General features: G+C 33.9%; 1 protein-coding gene across 1 annotated transcript; it reads left to right on the top strand.

Moving 5' to 3' along the window:
- The first annotated feature begins 726 nt into the window (after window positions 1-726).
- LOC116113345 (LON peptidase N-terminal domain and RING finger protein 3-like) lies at window positions 727-22,543 on the top strand. Its single transcript, XM_031399497.1, has 16 exons — window positions 727-988; window positions 1,909-2,010; window positions 4,923-5,005; window positions 5,167-5,251; window positions 5,343-5,429; window positions 6,266-6,327; window positions 6,496-6,689; window positions 6,775-6,835; window positions 7,340-7,517; window positions 7,654-7,692; window positions 7,798-7,859; window positions 8,006-8,042; window positions 8,152-8,201; window positions 8,313-8,379; window positions 19,398-19,456; window positions 22,246-22,543. The coding sequence occupies exons 1-16, from the start codon at window positions 920-922 to the stop codon at window positions 22,541-22,543; spliced, it is 1,533 nt and encodes a 510-aa protein (XP_031255357.1). The 5' UTR covers window positions 727-919.
- Window positions 22,544-22,756: the final 213 nt, after the last annotated feature.

The following is a 22,756-nucleotide window of genomic DNA, read 5'->3' as shown; positions in this document are numbered from 1 at the left end:
AAAGACTTTGGTTTGGTTGGAGTTGGACAATGGTTTAAGCCTTGATAAATTGTGGATATCAACCACCAAACGTGGTCTTATTTACATATATGCTTTCTGATAAAGCACTCGCTCCAAGCCAAGAAACCGTGGCCTCTACTGTCTGTCTTCCACATTAATTACTCTCCTGTTAAAGACATTATTCTTTCCCCTGGCTCTAATTGAGAGTCATTTTTGACGGGTTGGAAAATGTTTTTGGCTTTTGGCTTTTGTACGGAAGTGCTTCTCTCAGCCTCGACGGTTGCCGTTTTAACAATAATCAAGACGGCTTTCTTTTTAATTTCAAATTTCAAATCAATTCCCCTTCTCCTAATCGTAATCACATACAACAACGAAACAAATTTGTCAAACTATTATTCTGTAAACACCTTTTTAATAAGGAAATCAAACGTGCTACCACGCGCCTCAATGGCGCGTTTCGATACCGATCGTCTCCGCAAATCTAGTAACACCAATGAAACTCTCAACGTGGAAAGATTGACTGGTCAACTCGTAGTCCCATCATTTCAGCCATTCATACACGTACAATAATAAGCGTGGATACAGAGAATCAATGCCCTTCTGATTACATAAACTTTTTGAAGAGAATCGACCGAATCTCGCTGTGCCAGAAAGCTAGCTCTCAGCCCCTTAAAATCTACAAATCTTCCTTTTATTTATTAAAAAACAAGAAATAAATAAAAAAGGCAGAAATTAGTGAAAAGTCTAAACAGAGAGATAGACACAACACGTAGTGGAATTTGGTCCGTGCAAGAAACGAAGGACAAAGAGAAGAACACGATGCTTATATTATTCTCTTCGAATTCTCTCTATTTTGGCTGCTGAATTTCGCCGATAAATTGATTCTTTATCTCTTTTCTTTTCTTCTCGTTTCTTTGCAATGTCGGTCGAAACGTCGTCGTCTAGCTTCACTCTCGAGGGAATCAGCGATGTCGATGACTACATTTGGGTGAGTTTTCCCTTGATTTTATTTTTTCGGTTTTCCAAGTGTTTGGACGCTGAGAAAGTGCGGGAAAGTTTAAGATGTCAACTTCTGGAATGGTAGGATGTTTAGTTTGGGTTGAAAGTGATTCGTTAGTTATTTTAAGAAGTTGTAGTGAATAATGTGAAAGTCTTGAGTCTTGGATTTTGCATTGTATTGGTTTTACTTTATTTTGTAATTGTTCCTTTGAAATGTATTGCGTGGAGAGGAAGATATTGAGTTCTTATTTTCTTTTCTTGTGTTTTCTTAGAAGCCAAACAGTCTTTACACGTTTTTTGCCTTCAAATTTTTTGGTTTCTTTGTTAGCTTAGAGAACTTGTGAAAAGACAAGGATTTGAGTTTGGTTGCTTTCATTTGTTTTCTGTTTTTTCTTTTTGTTTGCGGAGAAATCCGGGAGATCAAAAAATAATCTGAACTTTGATTTTTGTACTTTTTCTTGTTTAAATTTCCTTTTCTATTTTTCTACTTGTTCTTTTCGCTAATTTTATTGATGAAGACTATAATTTACGTAGTTCATGCTGATTATCTGCAAAAAAAAATTTGATTGATACTGTTTGCCTTTCTGTTACAATGATTTTGAAAATAAGTGGATGGTTTAGAAGCTTCACTGGCAACTTCTGCAGCTAAAGAAAATTTACAACATGTTTTTATTGAATTGCCATTTTTTTAATAACTGGATTATGGTAGCCAAGTGAATTTCCTTGTTTTTGTCACTTCAAATGAAGAATGTGAAACAATGAAAAACTTGTTTTTTTGGTTATTTACTGCTTTCCCAAGAGCTGAATGGAGTGCCGAGTGCCTATAACTTGTTATGATTAATAGTGCTTAGTATTATTAATTTATGACTGTCTGGAAATATGACGAGTAAATGTCAATAAAAAATGCAGGCAAATGAAGGAGAGGGATCGTTGCCATGGGACAGATACAGTCATGTTTTTGATTTGGTAAGAAATGGAAACTGTGCATTCCGAGAGAGTTGTTTTGAACAGGTGAGGTTTTGACTTCTAATGCAGTCTATACGGTTTTTTATTCCTGTTCTTGGCCTTCCTCTCAGTATCATATAGATGCTTCTGTTATTGTGGTAATTTCGTACAGAAAACTCAAAAAGATATGAGAAGCAGGTCACAGAGTCTAGTACCTCGCAATGCAAGATTAAGATTAGTTCTGTCCAAATATGTCAAGAATTTTTTGATGTGGTTGTACTTTTTCCCTTTTCAATTTTAGGTTGCTTTTATTTGTATAGTATCTTTAAATAATTAATTTGTAGTCAATTATATATCTATTCTATTATTATTTATTTATTTTTGTTTTATTTTTAGTTGCAGTCCAAAATGGCTTGGATGGACTAGATGAGCTGTATAATGTTAACTTATTGACTTTGGGGTATCTCAGTATTTTTGTTAGAGCTTAAATGTTTTCAAGCTTTTACCTGTAAGCATCAATTTTTGGAATTAATGGTTAAGGTTGATCAAGAAATCTCATGTACGAATCCTTCATTACATTATTGAAATAGTGTCTGTGTTTGATTCATGTGCCATGTATGTAAGAGGATGTGTTAGATCTTAATACAATTGTTGGGTCCTACCTATAAGTTTCAGCTTTTGAGATTAGTGGTCACTTAACAATTTCTGCTTCCAAGGAGTAATAGTATGTTTTACATTAAGTGCCTTTCCATAACCATGTGAAAATGGAAATCATCAACTCCTCTTTGTTATAAATTCCCATAGTGATCTGATCTGTGGTTATACACCACCCTGACTTGAGGTTGCCCTTCTGCCTTCAACTGGCTATGCTCTGACCTGAGTTTCCTTCTCAATGGCTTTCTCATTTTGTAACCCGAGCCTTGAATGTGAATTTGGCTCTGACATCATATGATGTGCACTAATTAGTAGGCTAGTTATAAATTAAGTCATGTTAAACTCCAAGTATTCTTCTAGTTGTGTGGAATGTTTTAATATTACTGAGTATGGGTACTATTACTAATTATTTAAGTGCTTTTACACTGTCCTAGTTTAGATCAAGAGATGAACCACATGGAAGTGCATTTGAGATCTACTTTTTCTTCTTTGGTTCATCTCTGAAACTACAGTTTTTGTGGTCTTAGGATTAGTAGTACTTCAATTACAGTTCAACTTTTAGAGCTTTTTGTTGGCAACTGTTTCACACCTAGATAGATATCTATACCCATGTGATGTTTTCTTAGAAATTAAAGTGTTAACGTATATGTGGCTTTAGGGTCATAAGTCTGTCCAGTAAGAGCTTTAGAACAACTTGATGTGGTTGGACCTATCTAGTTTGGTATTTACGAGATTTTAGAGTTTCGATTGGATTTTTCTTCCTTTTTAGCCTTTTCATTTCGTAGATATCCAAGTTTTTAGTAACTTAGTGTGTTTGGGGTGGTCAGGGAGATGTCAATCTGAGAATCTAAAAGGGTTAGGAAGAGAAGCAGACAACAATTGTTGTTATGTTTACTCTTTAAGAGGTAATGCCACATAAAATGTGCTTTGATGATCAACAGAGTTACTGAATATTGAATATCCTCATGCTAATTTGTTTGGATACAGTCATCAAGATCTAGACAAATTTTTTTCTTCTCTCTAAATGTGTTTTTCTCACTGTTCATTTTTTAACCTTAGTTAGCATATTTAGGCTTCATTCTTTTTGCTGTAGGAAATATTCAGTTGCAATCTTTATGTGGAATTATGAGCTATTTGGTTACTAGAATGAATATCAGAATTTAGCGACGGTGACTTTGACATGAATGGCTAGATGCATTTAAGACTAGATTTTGTTAGTATCACTTGTAAGATATCAAGCTAAAAGTCTTTCTTTTTGAATAATTTGTCATGGTATCAATTTCGTTTTTTCCTTTCTTACACAAGTTACTGATTTTGCATTAAATTAAGCTACAGCTGAAAGTTTTCAAATTCTGAGCTACTTTTTTTCACAACACATGCTTTAGTTTGTTCTACCCATTCATTAAAATTCAATGCAAATAGTCTTGGTAGTCCTGTCTTTCTGGAGTAGGTTTTCATTGTGCCAACTTGGTGGCATGGCTTTAGTGCAGGGCTTGTAGTTTATAGTTATCAATGTTTTACCATTAACACTTCTATATGCTTAGACTTATGATTGATGCAGTCTTGATTTGTTCCTGTAGCTGTTAGATTTGGGATGTAAATGGTGTGTATGATTTATTATATTTTAATCTTTGGCAATGCTTAATAAGAAGGATATGGTAGCTTTTCAATTTTTTGAGTTTTCTGATCAAGTTCTTTCTGGTGATATTGTGATGAAACAAGAGAGATGAGCGTGTATGGAATGAGAGGTAAGGGAGCTGGCAGAGGATAAAAGGGAGTTGGCAGGAAAGTTCAGATTGTATACAAGTGTTGAGGAATGTGTTGGGCAGGGACAGATGGCATTTCTTGGTTGGTCAGGAGGGAAATTTGGCTATGGAAAGAGAATGAGCTGGAGAAGAAAAGAGAAGAAAAGAAGGGGACTGTTATAGGAAAATGGGGAGGAGCTGGCCCTCGAAGTCCAGCACTATCTGGGTTTCTTTTGTTTGAGTCTTGGTTGTTCAATTGATTGTGTAGTGGGTAGTTTTGCTAGTTCATTTGTGTAGTTTGCTTGCTGGAATATCAATGCAAGTGACTGTTATTTTCTGGGTTTTGGCTACTGTTTGCTGATATTTTGCTGGTTTATCTTGCTTGTTGTTGTTTGCTGTTCATATTGTGGTTGGTTGAGTTGGTAGAGAATGCTAACATATTGTTTCTTGGTTTCCTTCTACAACTGAAAGAATGGTTGCATGTTATGTGACTTCTTAATCTTTTTAGTTTAACTTGACTGTAAAGCACTTCAACTAGGCAATTATGGTAATGGCTAATTTATTGAGTTTTTTGTTCAGGCAATCAATAATTACTCAAGAGCCAATAACATCAAACCCAATGATCCTATTATTCTGGGAAACAGATGTTCTACTTATATTAGGTTTCTTCTTTTCCCATTGGTTATTGTTGTTCTTTCTTGATTTCTACGATGCCATTTCTTGTTAGATTTAATGATCACTTAACCATCTTATAGATTGTTTTGGATCTAATTTTCCATTATTCTGATGAAACTGGATCATGAATATGTCATCTTTTATCCAGGATTAGTCAATTCTTGAAGCACAGACCTCCATCAGCTTCTGAGTCTAGACCATTGAATGGACTGGATCCAATGACACATGCTGAGGTAGGTCTTCTTGCTTCATTTATATAATAAAAAGCAGGTTTTATTTATTTATTTCTTGGTAAAGGAAAAAAATGTTGTGCAATTATTTCAGCTTGCTTTAAAGGATGCTGAGAAGCTACTGAACCTCCAGAGTAATTTAGTAAAATCATACATACTAAAGGCCAATGCCCTCATTTTGGTAAGAATAAGTTGCCATTTGTTTTCTTCATATATAACTGGAGCTCAGCTAAAGATTCTTGGGAACCTCTCTTTCTGTGGCTTTGTCACTTGTGTACTGTATTTGCATTTGTGCCCGTAGTTTGCACTTCTGTGTGCATGTTTGTGTGAAGAATCTAAGCCCAAATTTAGCCAGTTCAGCTAAAATACATGCTACATCAACCAAGTCTGAGTTATGAGTTAGGTTTAGCTTGGCGAGGATGATATTGGTAGGGAAAATCTGCCCAAAAAGGCTTTCAGGAAAACTAAAGTTGAAAATAATCAATTTAATGGTGAAATGAGTAAACAGATTTTAGAAAGAGGTGATGTTGTGCAAGGAGGATGTTGTACATGGTAAGGGAAGAGAGGATCAGAGGCAATGAGTGACAAAGATGTAAGATCAATTGGATTTAAGATTAGCTATTTCACATTTAGGGCATGATATTGTATATGGATAGATTTTTAACCTACTTACTAAAATATCAAACATCTGGTTTATATGCTAGGTTTAGCATACTTAAAATAAAGACATATAATTTAAATAAATGCATATAATTAAAGTATTATAAAACATAGGTTGGATTCAGGTTGTTTTGATTCTGGTTGCTTCAAACCTGGTGTAGCCAGATATCTGTCAGGCTGGAACTTCTCTTTCCAAGCAAACCAAGCTTGAATACTACCAAACCATAACTTGCTTGATTGTAGGGTGGCTATTCCAATTTGTAACTATGTTTGTCTGCATACTATGGGTGTGTATATATTTGTGTGTTTGTGTATATTAACATTTTTACATAAGACAGCTTTTTTTTGAATTTGCAGTTGGAAAAATATGAGATGGCCCGGGATGTAATTCTTTCAGGTCTTCAAGTTGATCCTTTTAGGTAATGTAATAGTTAATTCACCGACTTGTTCATTTATTTATCTATTTCCAAAATTTTGAAAGTGATGGAAATTCTTTTATCCCCTTTATTTGTTTAATAATTATTTGCTCAAGACAGTTCTATTGATGATTTTTTTTTTTTTTTGCATTTTTTCTTGCTAATATGTAGCGAGTCTCTCCAGGCTTCTCTGCAGAATTTGGAGAGGACTACAGTCAGTTTGATAGGGAGGAGAAATCATGGAAGACCTGATCGTACAGATGATTTTGATTGCACACTGTGTCTGAAGTTATTGTATGAACCTATCACAACTCCTTGTGGGCATTCCTTTTGCCGATCATGTCTGTTTCAGTCGATGGATCGCGGTATTATTCTGGATTTGATGATTTTGTTTTTATTAATGCATTTAAATCACTTAATTCTTTTCTGATCTTGTAATTTAAATGATAGGTAACAAATGTCCATTGTGCCGGACAGTTCTCTTTATTAGTCCTAGGACGTGTGCAATCAGGTGAGTTGCTCACATGATAACATTGTACTGAATTCTTGTGTCAGAAGTTTGTGGTATCTGGAGTGTAATTTGGGAATGAGTTCAGCCCCCCAATCGATTCTGTTTACATAAATACTTGTCCGAAAGGATTTGCTAGTGGGTTTTACCTAGAAGATCTAGGTGCATATAGAATGACTAATGCATAACGGTGGCATTTAATTTGTTCTGACACTGCTTTTTCTATTATATGTGACTGTGGGAAGGAGCACAATGATAAAACAATCCAAACTTTAGGATACTAACTGAGATCATCTTTTTTATGAGCCCTCATAATTTTAGTCATGTTCTCCATTCATGCAATGGTTGGGATGATGTGTAAATCAGTGAGCATGGAAGCTATATTCTTCTTTCCATAGTTACTCTTTTGCTGTAATTTCTTGCACAAACTTTCAAAGGTCCTGTGTATTACACTTTGATTTATTTATTTTTTCTACCATTATAATACATTTATTTGGCTTGTACCAGTGTGACACTAAAGAACATTATAGAAAAGAATTTCCCAGAAGAATATGCTGAAAGGAAGGCAGAGCATGATAGTTTAAGTAACTTTGGTGTTGATTTGATACCTCTCTTTGTTATGGATGTTGTCATCCCATGTCAAAAGTTTCCTCTCCACATTTTTGAACCTCGGTACAGACTTATGGTGAGTTGGTTAGTCTTTTGCTAATTTAACAGCTGAATGTCATGCATTATTTTGATAAATTCAGAAAGGTGGCATTTTTTTTTTTATTTCCTTGTTGCAAGTAATTTTGGTTAACCTTTTTGTACTTGAACGATAGGTGAGGCGAGTAATGGAAGGTAATCATCGAATGGGAATGGTAACTTTTTTCACTAGCCCTTTTATTTTCCTTTTTTACAATAAGGTGTGTCGGCTATACCAGATATCCCCCACTGTTGACGTGGTTTGTCTGTTAATTCTGTAGGTCATTATTGATCCCACCACAGGTTCTATAGCTGATTTTGCTTGTGAAGTGGAGATTACTGAGTACGTGTTCAATCCCTTTTCCTTTTCCTCTTTCTGTAATACATTTATTTGATCAACATATATTTTATTATGATACTTAATTATGTGTTTTTCTGCTAAATTATAATTTTTTTTTCTTCTGTACATTCTCTTTCATCTTAATTCAGGTGTGAGCCACTTCCGGATGGACGGTTTCTTCTTGAGGTGAAATATGATTCCTGAATGCTATATCCCTTTTATACCCCGACTTGAAGAAGCAGTCTCTTGTTTTTCCTTCTCTATCCTTATGGACATTGGTACAAATTTCATGCAGATTGAAAGTTGCCGGAGGTTTCGAATTCTTCGATCTTGGGATCAAGATGGGTGAGTGCTAGGATCAGTGCCTTTAACGTATTTGCTACACCCTTGGCATAAATATCATCCAAGCTACTTGGTTTGTTGGTTAGGTTTTATGCCTTACAATTTTATGTGCAGGTATCGGGCAGCAGAGGTTGAATGGTTGCAGGATATAAATCCAGAAGGAGCAGAAGCCAGAGCAGATGTAAGTTTGCCATTATTTTGGAAATTTTATTTCATTATTAAATTCTTTTTTTTTTTTCCCCCTTTAAATAAACTCTAAAGGATATAGAAAAACTTTAGGTATGAGTAGAGCATTGATAGACTTTAAAGTGAAGATTATACTTGGTGATACATGTTACTGATGCTCAACATTTTCCTGAGGGTTAATTATGCATCAATCTTCTAGTGTAGGAATTGCATTTGCATAGATGCATTTACTACATGCACAGACACTTGTTTGTTTTTTGTTTTGGGGGCCGGGTACAGTCCGGGTCTAAGCGGTACGGGTCTTAAATAGGTCGACTAAACGGGTCCAATACTTTAGGCCTGTACCCTACCCTATACGGTGGTGGGACTCGCTGGTGCCGCTTCTCTAGTGAAGTTCCTCTTGACCCTCTTCTCAAAGTACTCAAGTGATTTTAGGACCCTTCCAACGAATCTCAACCGCTAATCTTTGTTCTTTGTTCTTCCTTCTTCTATGCAATCTCATGCGCCAGATCCCACCCTTCCATCCTCTATACCACCATTTCACCTTGTACTTCTTTATCACAACTCACAAGAGGGGCCATGGCTGCCACCTCATCATCTTTATCACCATCTTCAAACCAACCCAAACCCAAAAGCAAATACCCAAAAAAAACAACCTCAAATCTTCAAATCCTTAAAAACAAAAGAAAGAAAACTTGTTTCCAAAATTACACAATGTTTTTCATTCTTCATAACTCAACCACACAAACAACAACAAAAGAAAAATTCTTAAAAGCTGCGAAATCTAAGAAACATGAAGAAAAACAATTTGAAGAAATGAAATGGGCTGCTCTACAACCTGTCTTGATGAACCAAAAGTGGAAGGACTGGGTGAATTCAAGTTCTTTTTTACGCCATCAATTGGATCTATTATACTAGTAGCCCCTTAGTCGCAAAGAAGAAGAGTGGGTTTTTGAAAACTCTTGGGAAGAAAATTAATGGGTTGGGAATGGAATGATTGAGATTGTGAATGATTTTGTATAGGAAAGAGGCAGACTACGAAATGAAAAGAGAAGAGAAGTTAAGTTTGGAGAGAGAGAGAGAGAGAAGGCAAACAAGGTGTTTTAGTAGTCTGCTCACACACTACGAAAGAGAAAGACAAAAGAATGCCAGGGTTTTTTTCTTTAAATTAAAAACGGGTACCCACGGGCACCTGCGGGTTTACCCTCTACCCTTTTACAAATGGGTAGGGCCAGGTATGGGTCCTTAAAAAACGGGTTTTATATATAGACCCGTACCCTATATAATTTACTCACGTAGGGGGTCGACCCGCAGGTCTTAATTCCATTTTCCAGGTCTATTGATAAGTCTATAAATCAATCAGAAAAGGAAACCTTATTGAAAAATGTGAACTTTTAAGCGAGACACTTGTAGAGTGGAAAAACTGATTTTGATTTGTGAGAAGAAAATGAATTATTTTTATTATTGTTATTTTAGAAATTAAAAAAAAAATTAAGAATGTTGAGAAGAAACTCACATAGAAACAACAACTCCAACATATAATCTGAAGGCAACTCATTGAAACATTGAAGAAGCCATGAAGTAAAGGTCCTGTGACACAAATTTATTTGCTGCAATTATTTGACCACCACCTATAGCAAAAAGGTATTTGATGATGGCATCCTAAAGAAAGACGATAATTGTAAAACCCACAAATCAACACAAAATCAATCTCAAAAATCACAAAAAGAAATAGAATAAATACAATTAAAACTACATATCAATATTTTTTTCCTTTTCATCACTAAAATTGAATTTGCTTTATGTGTGTGATTGCAGGTCATAATTATCCAAATTCACCGTATAATATATCAAATTAAGCCCTATCTCTCTAGTTTCCAAATTTAAACCGCTATCAATTGGATTTTTTGAGCAAGTTAAGGCTAATTTACTATGACTGCAGTTAAAATCAGAAAAGTAGAACCTGAAATGTTGTGATAATAAAGGAATGGATCGATAGTAGGGTTACAGTTATCCAAATTAAATGTATAATATATCAAATTAAAGCCCTATCTGTCTAGTTTTAAATATTCAAACCTCTCATAAATTGGATTTTTATTGACAAGTTATGGTTAATTTACTTCTGACTGTTCAGTGGAAACTGAATATTGATTAATAAAATAAATGGTTTGAAAGTGAGGCTACTAATTAATCTATAATATATCAAATTAAAGCCCTATCTGTCTAGTTTCTAAAGATTCAAACCTCTCATCATTGGATTTTTATTGAGAAAGTTAAGTTAATTTACTACTGACTGTTCAGTGGAACCAAATGTGTGTGATGATAAAAAGAATTGTTTGACAGTAGGGCGACAGTTATCCAAATTAAGCGTATAGTATATCAAATTAAACTCTATCTGTCTAGTTTCTAAAGATTCTAACCTCTCATCAATTGGAGTTTTTATTGAGCAAGTTATGGTCAATTTACTACTGATTGTTCAGTGAAAACCTAAATATGTGATGATAAAATGAATGGTTTACTAAGCTATATGGTCAACAGCAACACAGTTGATATTTTTAAATAAATGAAATTAGTTATATTAAGCAACAACCTCTTTTCATGATATGTATATAATATAAAAAGATATCAACAAAAAGAAATAGAACAATTACAATTAAAACTACATATCAATATTTGTTTCTTTTAAGAATAATAATAATGGTTCGCATATTATAAATGGTTTACTAAAGCTACATGGTTCGCAACAAACATTAGATGATATTTGTGATACAAATAAATTTTTATATTTAGCAACAATTTGTTTTCAAGATATGTATGTAACAAAAAAATATCAACAAAAAGAGATAGAACAATACAATTAAATCTGTATATCAATATTTGTTTCCTTTGTCATCACTAAAATTGAATTGGTTTTATGTGTTGATGATACAATGAATGGTTCAGCCACAAGGCTATAGCTATTCAAATTCATTGTATATATATCAAATTAAAGCTTTATCTTTCTAGTTTTCCAAAGATTCAAACCGCTCACAATTGGGATTTTATTGAGTAAGTTATGACCAATTTATATTGATTGTTTAGGGAAAATAGAGAAACAGTGGAACCAAGTATGTGTGTGATGATAAAAAATGGTTGGAAGTGGGGTTACATTTATCAAAATTAAGCATATGATATAAAACTAAGTCTATCTATCTAGTTCCTAAATATTCAAACCTCTCATCAATTGGAGTTTTATTGAGCAAGATGGTCAATTTTACTATTGTTCAGTGGAAACTGAAATCTGTGATGATAAAAGGAATGGTTGGCAGTGGGGCTACATTATCCAAATTAAGCGTATATATACCAAATTAAATCCTGTATGTCAGTTTCTAAAGATTCAAACTCTTATCAATTGGAGTTTTATTGAGCAAGTTATGGTCAATTTATTACTGCTGTTAGTGGAACCGAAATGTGTATGATGATAAAATGAATGGTTCGGCTGCGGTCTATAGTTATCCAAATTAAGCGTATAATATATCAAATTAATCTCTATCAGTCTAGTTTTACATATTCAACCGCTATTAATTGGATTTGTTTTGAGTAAGTTATGGCCATTTACTACTGATTTTCAGTGAAATCGAGAAACAGAGAAACAGAATGTTGTGATGATAAAAGAATAGTTCGTGCAGTGGGGTTACAGTTTATCCAAATTAGCATATAATATACCAAATTAAATCCCTGTATGTCTAGTTTCTAAAGATTCAAACCTCTCATCAATTGGGAGTTTTATTGAGCAAGTTATGGTCAATTTACTATTGACTGTTTCAATGGAAACTGAAATATATATGATGATAAAAGGAATGGTTTGGTAGTGGGGCTACAATTATCCAAATTACATAGAATATATCAAATTAAAGCCTATTATCTAGTTTTCAAAATTTAGATCGCTCATCAATTGATTTTTATTAGCAAGTTATGCTAATTTCTCTATGACTATTCAGTGGAAATCGAGAAACAGGAGAAACCAAAATGTTTGTGATGATAAAAGGAATGGTTTGGCAGTATGGCTACATTTATCCAAATTAAGTGTATAATTTATCAATTTAATCCCTGTCTGCTAGTTTCTAAAGATGCAAACCTCTCATCAATTGGTTTTTTATTGAGCAAGTTATGGTTAATTTTGCTACTGAGTTTTATGGACCCGAAATTGTGGGATATGAAATAAATGTTTGGCAGTGGAGCTACATTATCCAAATTAAGCGTATAATAATATCAAATTAAAGCATTGTCTCCTAGTTTTTTAAAGATTCAATCCTCCCTAATTGGATTTTTATGAGTAAGTTATGGTAATTTACTATGATTGTTCAAGTGGAAATCGAAATCGTGTGATTATAAATGAATGTTTACTTGACCCAAATTTAGGGATTATCATATTATGATTGATAGAAATATTTCAAAAACACCTATAATTGGAAAACGAAATGAGCCAAAATTAATTCATTTAACATATAATACTCGCATATCACAAGACATAAACAATTATCATTCATATACAAATTAAAATACCGAATGTTTTTACAGAAAACTATTCAACACAAATGAATTTTCTACTAATATATAATGACACATACTCACAATTCGCTGACAATAGGATCATCCTCTATTTATCTTAGTAAAGTATATGAACATTTCCTTGAAAACAAACACAAAATTTAATCGATCTTTTGTTAAGATTGTTAAGGAACATTTATTCATTTGTATAACAACTGTTATCCTGAAAACAAAATCAACAAAAGTTAATTAATCTTTATATTAAATTGTTAAGGAATACACTTACCGTTTGGGCAAGACTAACACAATTCATATTCCAATAGATTGGCAACAAAAACAATCATTCAACTAAATAATAACGTTAAATAGTTAGGAGATATACTTACATTCGTATTAAAATGTTGAAGCATATTACAGTTCAGCTAATCTTCATTGACAAGTGCAATCGACATCCTTCTTTATTCTATGCCATTCATGAATCTTTGACCTGTAAACAACAAAACAAAAAATAAAAAATCATCGATTAACAAAATCATAAGAAGACGTATTATTGACCAAACTAACATGACCTATAAACAATTACAAAAGACCAACGTATTATTGACACCAACTGACATATTGTGATAATACACAACTAACATAGCTTCTTTTACAACCCCTTATTTAGACCTTTCGAATGCCAACACAATTAAATACGAAGAATATGTTTGCAATGTAATACAATGCACCTATATATTTTAATAATATGTATGTTTTTACTACCAATGCATGCATATCTAATCCAATCTTTATTCTATTTATTTAGCTTTGGAATACCTGTAGCATTAATATTGTCTACATCACCCAATAAATTCAACTATGCTAATCACAAATTCAATGTGTCATTATGGTTAGACCTTTAGAATGTCAGTACACTATACCTATATAATTAGTACTATATAATTATTAATATAACCATAATGACCTATAATCCAATCTTTATGTCTATTTATTTAGACTTTGAATCCCAATACAACAATAAATATTGTCTCATCATCACTAATAAAATTCAATCACAATCCAAGTGTCATTATAGTTAGACTTTTAGAGTGTATATAATGCACCTATTTATTTTATTATTATTAATTATTAATACTATTCTTTTTTTTAATTAATTAATAATTATAGATAGAGCAATAAATATCAATCCAACGTGGTCAAGATAGAGCAAATTTGATTGTTTGTCAATCCAATGTGTCAAAATGGAGCAATTCTAACTTCCAAAATGTGCCACATGGGAACACACCGCATAGGTATTCATGCAATAGCTATAATCATGATCTTGAAAAAACCTCATTAAACCACACATCCAACTGGCAGAGAAGAGCAATTTAAAGCTCAAAATAACAATTTAGAGCTAAAAAAAAAAAAAAAAAAAAAGTGTCCTACTTTAACTCAATTATAAACTTTTACCTTGGATTTGGAATACCAAGTACAATTAATACTCTCTCTACATCATCACTAAAATTCAACCACACGCAATCACAAATCCTATGTTTAAAATGGAACAATTCTACGAGTTCCAACATTCGCACATGGTGAACAACCCGCAATATATATATTATATATATATTTTTATTTATTTTATTATTTGAATCATTCTTTTTATCCCCTACATTTGAAATTTTGCTAAACACACCAGCCATATAAAACTTTATTTATAGCAAATCACCCCCCCCCACCCAAGCCACTATTGGCAACCAGCCACCACCACCGGCAATCGAGAATGGGCAAGACTATCGTATATGCAGCTCGTGCTCGACAAAGCTGAAATGGCCATAGATCACAAATCCATGGTCGAAAAATGCCAGATCTTGGCCATTTCACAGCCAAGATCTGCTTTTCACAGCCAAATCTTGGCCTTTTCACAGCCCCTCTTGGCTGGAAAGGTTCGAAATGCCATGTCTGATCATTTCCGCCATGGATCTATGATCCCTGCTGAAAAAGCCTTATCAGCGCACATCGACCAATCCTGTTGTTTGCACCATTACATGACTGACACCCACAGTTGGCGGTGGTGATTCACAGCCGTCGGTGGTCTTGGGTGTGGGGGTATTTTGTAACTTTTAACTTTTTGTAGCTAGGGTGTTTTAACTAATTTCTCAAATGTAGGGAGCTGGTATTGTTATTTGGTAGACATTTAAGGACAATTGTATCCAAATGGTTTTTATTAGGACAACTGATTAGAAAAATCATATTACCTCGGTAATGTTTTAATACACCTCTAATACGGTAATATTACCCCACATTACCAACGTAACTATTTGTAATAAAATTACCAGTAATATTTTATACTTGCAAACCAAACACAAAATTTTGTAAATACAAAGACTACGTCTGTTATCTTATTCCCCAATCCAAACAACCTTATATTAAAGAAGGGTTTAGAAACATAGATATGAAAGGCATATTTATTTTTTAGTTCTCATCACTTGAGTGAAATTTCTAAATGAGAATACTAGTTTACAAAGAAATATAAAGAAGGTATCAGACAAAGCTGCCCTTAAAGAAGGGAAAAAGAAGAAAGAGAGAAGAATAAAAAAGAGAGAGCTGAGGTGACAGGATTTGTCTTTGTATACCCCTCTTTGTAAGCTAACTTTTCATTCTAAATATTGATGCATCTGAACTCCGGCAGCTGTAGGAAATATCTCATAATTTAATTGAAAAAATAAATAATCAGTTGGCTTTGGTGCTTCTGTTGACACCAAGACATAGGCACTTCCTTTACGGTTACTTACGGCCAATTGTGGAAGCTAATGCTTTGAATTCACACATAACTTGGATATTTGCAGGCCCCAAGCCTGCAAATAAATTACGAAGAAAAAGGTATTATTGCATTATAAATAAATAAATTACCACAGTGGTCAGTCCATTGATCTTTTCAGCCAAAAATGTCTGCAAAGAGTTTTAAACACTGAAGATGCGCGTCACTGTAACATATTTTCTATATTATAGAAATCAATTATCTTTTTCGGCCATTGTTACACCGGTGGCCGATTCGGCCAGGTGCTTATTACTAACGCAAATCATGACAAAACCCATCTGTTTGATAGATTAGATACAATATAGCCAGCACTCCTATTTAAATGAAAGTAAAAAACAGTCACAGAAATGGGTTTCTTTCTTAAATGAGTTTTTAGAAATCCCTGAACATTCTATTTCCAATGCATTCTTCCCATCAAACCAAAACGCGTACAGCTTTGATTAATAATAGCTCTGAACCAATAAAAATGGCTAAAATTTTTAATTTCCTCGAAACAGAAAAAGAATTAATAGTCCACTAAACCAAAGACTTTGGTTTGGTTGGAGTGGACAATGGTTTAAGCCTTGATAAATTGTGATATCAACCACCAAACGTGTTCTTATTTACATATATGCTTTCTGATAAAGCCCGCTCAAGCCAGAAACCGTGGCCTCTACTTCCACATTAAAGACATTTTATTCTCTCCCCTCTAATTGGGATCATTTTTGACGGGTTGGAAAATGTTTTTGGCTTTTGGCTTTTGTACGGAAGTGCTCTCTCCGCCTCGACGGTTGCCGTTTAACAATTCAAGACGGCTTTCTTTTTAATTTCAAATTTCAAATAAATTCCCCTTCTCCTCATCGTAATCACTCACATCACAACAAAGAAATTTGTCAAACTATTATTCGTAAGCACCTTTTAATAAGGAATCATCCGTGATACCACGCGCTCAATGGCGCGTTTCCAGACCGATCGTCACCGCAAATCTAGTAACTCTGAACACCACCAATGAAACTCTCAACGTGGAAAGATTGACTGGTCAACTCTGAGTCCCATCATACACGTACATAATAGCGAGGATACAAAGAATCAATGCCCTTCTGATTACATAAAACTTTTTGAAGAGAATCAACCGAATCTCGCTGTGCCAGAAAGCTAGCTCTCAGCCCCTTAAATCTACAAATCTTCTTTTATTTATTAAAAAACAAAATAAATAAAAAGGATAATTGTGAAAAGTCTAAACAGAGAGATAGACACAACACGTAGTGAATTTGGTCCGTGCAAGAAACGAAGGACACAGAGAAGAACACGATGCTATATTATCTCCTCGAATTCTCTCTATTTTGGCTGCTGAATTTCGCCGATAAATTGATTCTTATTCTTTCTTTTCTTCTCGTTTCTTTGCAATGTCGGTCGAACGAGTCGCGTCTTGCTTCACTCTCGAGGGAATCAGCGATGTCGATGACTACATTTGGGTGAGTTCCCTATTTTATTTTTTCGGTTTTCCAAGTGTTTGGACGCTGAGAAAGTGCGGGAAAGTTTAAGATGATCAACTTCTGGAATGGTAGGATGTTTAGTTTGGGTTGAAAGGTGATTCGTTAGTTATTTTAAGAAGTTGTAGTGAATAATGTGAAGTCTTGAGTCTTGGATTTTGCATTGTATTGGTTTTACTTTATTTTGTAATTGTTCCTTTGAATTTATTGCGTGGAGAGGAAGATATTGAGTCTTATTTTCTTTTCTTGTGTTTTCTTAGAAGCCAACAGTCTTTACACGTTTTTTGCCTTCAATTTTTTTGGTTTTTGTTAGCTTAGAGAACTTGTGAAAAGACAAGGATTTGAGTTTGGTTGCTTTCATTTGTTTTCTGTTTTTTTCTTTTTTGTTTGCGGGAAATCCGGGAGATCAAAAATAATCTGAACTTTGATTTTTGCTTTTTCTTGTTTAAATTTCCTTTTCTATTTTTCTACTTTCTTTTCGCTAATTTTATTGATGAAGCTATAATTTACGTAGTTCATGCTGATTATCTGCAAAAAAATTTGATTGATACTGTTTGCCATTCTGTTACAATGATTTTGAAAATATGGATGGTTTAGAAGCTTCACTGGCAACTTCTGCAGCTAAAGAAATTTACAACATGTTTTTATTGAATTGCCATTTTTTAATAACTGGATTATGGTAGCCAAGTGAATTTCCTTGTTTTTGTCACTTCAAATGAAGAATGTGAACAATGAAAAACTTTTTTTTTTTTTTTTTGTTATTTACTGCTTTCCCAAGAGCTGAATGGATGCCGAGTGCCTTACTTGTATGATTAATAGTGCTTAGTATTATTAATTTATACTGTCTGGAAATATGACGGTAAATGTCAATAAAAAATGCAGGCAAATGAAGGGAGGGATCGTTGCCATGGGACAGATCCAGTCAGTTTTTGATTTGGTAAGAAATGGAAACGTGTCATTCCGAGAGAGTTTTTTGAACAGGTGAGGTTTTGACTTCTAATGCAGTCTATACAGTCTTTTATTCCTGTTCTGGCCTTCCTCTCAGTATCATATAGATGCTTCTGTTATTGTGGTAATTTGTACAGAAAACTCAAAAAGATATGAGAAGCAGGTCACAGAGTCTAGTACCTCGCAATGCAAGATTAGATTAGTTCTGTCCAAATATGTCAAGAATTTTTGATGTGGTTGGTAGTAGACTTATTTTGTGGTGTCTTTTTCCCTTTTCAATTTAGGTTTGCTTTTATTTCTATAGTATCTTTAAATAATTAATTGTAGTCAATTATATATCTATTCTTATTATTATTTATTTTTGTTTATTTTTTAGTTGCAGTCAAAATGGCTTGGATGAGCTAGATGAGCTGTATAATGTTCATTATTGACTTTGGGGTATCTCATTATTTTTGTAGAGCTAATGTTTTTAACTTTTACCTGTAAGAATCATTTTTGGAATAATGGTTAAGTTGATCAAGAAATCTCATGTACGAATCCTTCATTACATTATTTAAATAGTGTCTGTGTTTGATTCATGTGCCATGTATGTGAGAGATGTTTAGATCTTAATACAATTGTTGGGTCCTACCTATAGTTTCAGCTTTTGAGATTAGGGTCACTTAACAATTTCTGCTGCCAAGGAGTAATAGTATGTTTTAAATTAAGTGCCTTTCCATCACATGTGAAATGGAAATCATCAACTCCTCTTTGTATAAATTCCCATAGTGATCTGATCTTTGGTTATACACCACCCTGACTTGAGTTGCCCTTCGCCTTCACTGCTATGCTCTGACCTGAGTTTCCTTCTCAATGGCTTTCTCATTTTGTAACCAGCCTTGAAGTGAATTTGCTCTAATCATATGATGTGCACTAATTAGTAGGCTGTTATAAATTAGTCATGTTAAACTCCCAGTATTCTTCTAGTTGTGTGGAAGTTTTAATATTACTGAGTATGGGTACTATTACTAATTATTTAAGTGCTTTTACACTGTCCTAGTTTAGATCAAGAGATGAACCACATGGAAGTGCATTTGAGATCTACTTTTTCTTCTTGGTTCATCTCTGAAACTACAGTTTTTGTGGTCTTAGGATTAGTAGTACTTCAATTACAGTTCAACTTTAGAGCTTTTTGTTGGCACACTGTTTCACACTAATAGATATCTATACCCATGTGATGTTTTCTTAGAAATTGAAGTGTTAACGTATATGTGGCTTTAGGGTCATAAGTCTGTCCGTAAGGCTTTAGAACAACTTGATGTGTTGGACCTATCTGTTTGGTATTTACGAGATTTAGAGTTTCGATTGGATTTTTCTTCTCCTTTTTAGCCTTTTCATTTCGTAATATCCAAGTTTTTAGTAACTTATGTGTTTGGGTGGTCAGGGAGATGTCAATCTGAGAATCTAAAGGTTAGGAAGAGAAGCAGCAACAATTGTTGTTATGTTTACTCTTTAAGAGGTAATGCCACATAAATGTGCTTTGATGATCAACAGAGTTACTGAATATTGAATATCCTCATGCTAATTTTTTGGATACAGTCATCAAGATCTAGACAAATTTTTTCTTTCTCCTAAATGTGTTTTTCTCACTGTTCATTTTTTAACCTTAGTTAGCATATTTAGGCTTCATTCTTTTTGCTGTAGGAATAATTCAGTTCAATCTTTATGTGGAATTATGAGCTATTTGGTTACTAGAATGAATATCAGAATTTAGCACGGTGACTTTGACATGAATGGCTAGATGCATTTAGACTAATTTTGTTAGTATCACTTGTAGATATCAAGCTAAAGTCTTTCTTTTTGAATAAATTTGTCATGGTATCAATTTCGTTTTTTCCTTTCCTTACACAAGTTACGATTTTCATTAAATTAAGCTACAGCTGAAAGTTTTCAAATTCTGAGCTACTTTTTTTCACAAACATGCTTTAGTTGTTCTAACCCATTCATTAAAATTCAATGCATAGTCTTGGTAGTCCTGTCTTTCTGGAGTAGGTTTTCATTGTGCCAACTTGGTGGCATGGCTTTAGTGCAGGGCTTGTAGTCTTATGTTATCAATTTTTACCATTAACACTTTCTATATGCTTAGACTTATGATTGATGCAGTCTTGTTTGTTCCTGTAGCTGTTAGATTTGGGATGTAAATGGTGTGTATGATTTATTATATTTTATCTTTGGCAATGCTTATAAGAAGGATATGGTACTTTTCAATTTTTTGAGTTTTCTGATCAAGTTCTTTCTGGTGATATTGTGATGAAACAGAGAGATGAGCGTGTATGGAATGAGAGGTAAGGGAGCTGGCAGAGGATAAAAGGGAGTTGGCAGGAAATTCAATTGTATACACATGTTGAGGAATGTGTTGGGCAGGACAGATGGCATTTCTTGGTTGGTCAGAGGGAAATTTGGCTTGGAAAGAGAATGAGCTGGGAAGAAAAGAAGGGACTGTTATAAGGATTAGAAAATGGGGAGGAGCTGGCCCTCAAAGTCCAGCACTATCTGGGTTTCTTTTTGTTTTAGTCTGGTTTTTCAATGATTGTGTAGTGGGTAGTTTTGCTAGTTCATTTGTGTAGTTTGCTTGCTGGAATATCAATGCAAGTGACTGTTATTTTCTGGGTTTTGGCTACTGTTTGCTGATATTTTGCTGGTTTATCTTCTTGTGTGTTTTGCTGTTCTTATGTGGTTGTTTGAGTTGGTAAGAATCTAACATTTGTTTTTCTTTTTTTCCTTCTACAACTGAAAGAATGGTTGCATGTTATGTGACTTCTTAATCTTTTTAGTTTAACTTGACTGTAAAGCACTTCAACTAGCAATTTGGTAATGGCTTTTATGAGTTTTTTTGTTCAGGCAATCATAATTACTCAAGAGCCAATAACATCACCCCATGATCCTATTATTCGGGGAAACAGATGTTCTACTTATATATGTTTCTTCTTTTTCCCATTGGTTATTGTTGTTTTTCTTGATTTCTACGATGCCATTTCTTGTTAGTTTTTATGATCACTTAACCATCTATAGATTGTTTTGGATCTAATTTTCCATTATTCTGATGAACTGGATCATGAATATGTCATCTTTATCCAGGATTAGTCAATTCTTGAAGCACAGACCTCCATCAGCTTCGAGTCTAGACCATTGAATGGACTGGATCCACGACACACGCTGAGGTAGGTCTTCTTGCTTCATTTATATAATAAAAAGCAGGTTTTATTTATTTATTTCTGTAAAGAAAAATGTTTGTGCAATTATTTCAGCTTGCTTTAAAGGATGCTGAGAAGCTACTGAACCTCCGAGTAATTTAGTAAAATCATACTACTAAAGGCCAATGCCCTCATTTAGTAAAATAAGTTGCCATTTGTTTTCTTTCATATATAACTGGAGCTCAGCTAAAGATTCTTGGGAACCTCTCTTTCTGTGGCTTTGTCACTTGTGTACTGTATTTGCATTTGTGCCCGTAGTTTCACGTCTTGTGTCAGGTTTGTGTGAAGAATCTAAGCCCAAATTTAGCCAGTTCAGCTAAAATACATGCTACATCACCAAGTTCGAGTTATGAGTTAGGTTTACTTGGAGGATGATATTGGTAGGGAAAATCTGCCCAAAAAGGCTTTCAGGAAAACTAAAGTTGAAAATAATCAATTTAATGGTGAAATGATAAAAGATTTTAGAAAAGAGGTGATGTTTGCAAGAGGATGTTGTACATGGTAAGGAAGAGGGATCAGAGGCAATGAGTGACAAGATGTAAGATCAATTGGATTTAAGATTAGCTATTTCACATTTAGGGCATGATAGTATATGATAGATTTTTAACCTACTACTAAATATCAAACATCTGTTATATGCTAGGTTAGCATACTTAAAATAAAGACATATAATTAAATAAAGCATATAATTAAAGTATTATAAAACATGGTTGGATTCTGGTTGCTTCAAACTCTGGTGTACCAGATTCTGTCAGGCTGGAACTCTCTTTCCAAGCAAACCAAGCTTGAATACTACCAAACCATACTTTTTTTGTTGACTATGACAAACAAAATAGATAATAAAACATTAATCTTTTGCATCATTGTTAAATTAGTATATCTTCTTCATGTACTGAGAATGCACCTAATCAGATGTGTCTTCTCCCTGTTTTTAACAGCATACCTACTACTGTAAGTGGCAATGTTGCCCAATATGGCACAGAGATTTGCCAGAAAGAACCATCTGGGACCGTACAAAAGCTTGTGTTTGTGAAATTTGATGCTGCAGAACTTGATACATTGTTCAAACCAGGTACCTTTGTGGATACATTCTTCTCCTTAGATCCATATGACTATCAGCAGAGTGCAGGCATCCGATTAGTGGCGAAAAAGTTGATTATTCATTCTGAGTGATGGAAGAAAATGGTTCTTGAAGATCACCGTCTAACCTTTCAACTAGGTAGACTGACATGTATATGGAAAATTGCTTTTCACTGATAGGTTGATTATATTGCTGATTGTATTGAACTTCAACATTCATCTGTACATGTAATTTATACCAAAACCAGAATAAGTTGAAATAAGTCAAAACCAAAGGCGTCAGCACTTAGCACTGCTTCTATTAAT

Source organism: Pistacia vera, unplaced genomic scaffold, assembly GCF_008641045.1.
Source record: "Pistacia vera cultivar Batoury unplaced genomic scaffold, PisVer_v2 Contig121, whole genome shotgun sequence".
NCBI classification, from domain to species: domain Eukaryota; kingdom Viridiplantae; phylum Streptophyta; class Magnoliopsida; order Sapindales; family Anacardiaceae; genus Pistacia; species Pistacia vera.
The sequence above is the reverse complement of the archived record's forward strand: the minus strand, read 5'-3'. Positions and strand labels throughout refer to the sequence as shown.

Bases quoted from the DNA above. Each gene is read 5' to 3' on its own strand.
- LOC116113345 (XM_031399497.1), top strand. From the start codon at position 920: ATGTCGGTCGAAACGTCGTCGTCTAGCTTCACTCTCGAGGGAATCAGC. The intron at 2,011-4,922 runs GTGAGGTTTTGA...TTTTTTGTTCAG, and splicing joins GAGAGAGTTGTTTTGAACAG to GCAATCAATAATTACTCAAG. The intron at 5,252-5,342 runs GTAGGTCTTCTT...CAATTATTTCAG, and splicing joins ATCCAATGACACATGCTGAG to CTTGCTTTAAAGGATGCTGA.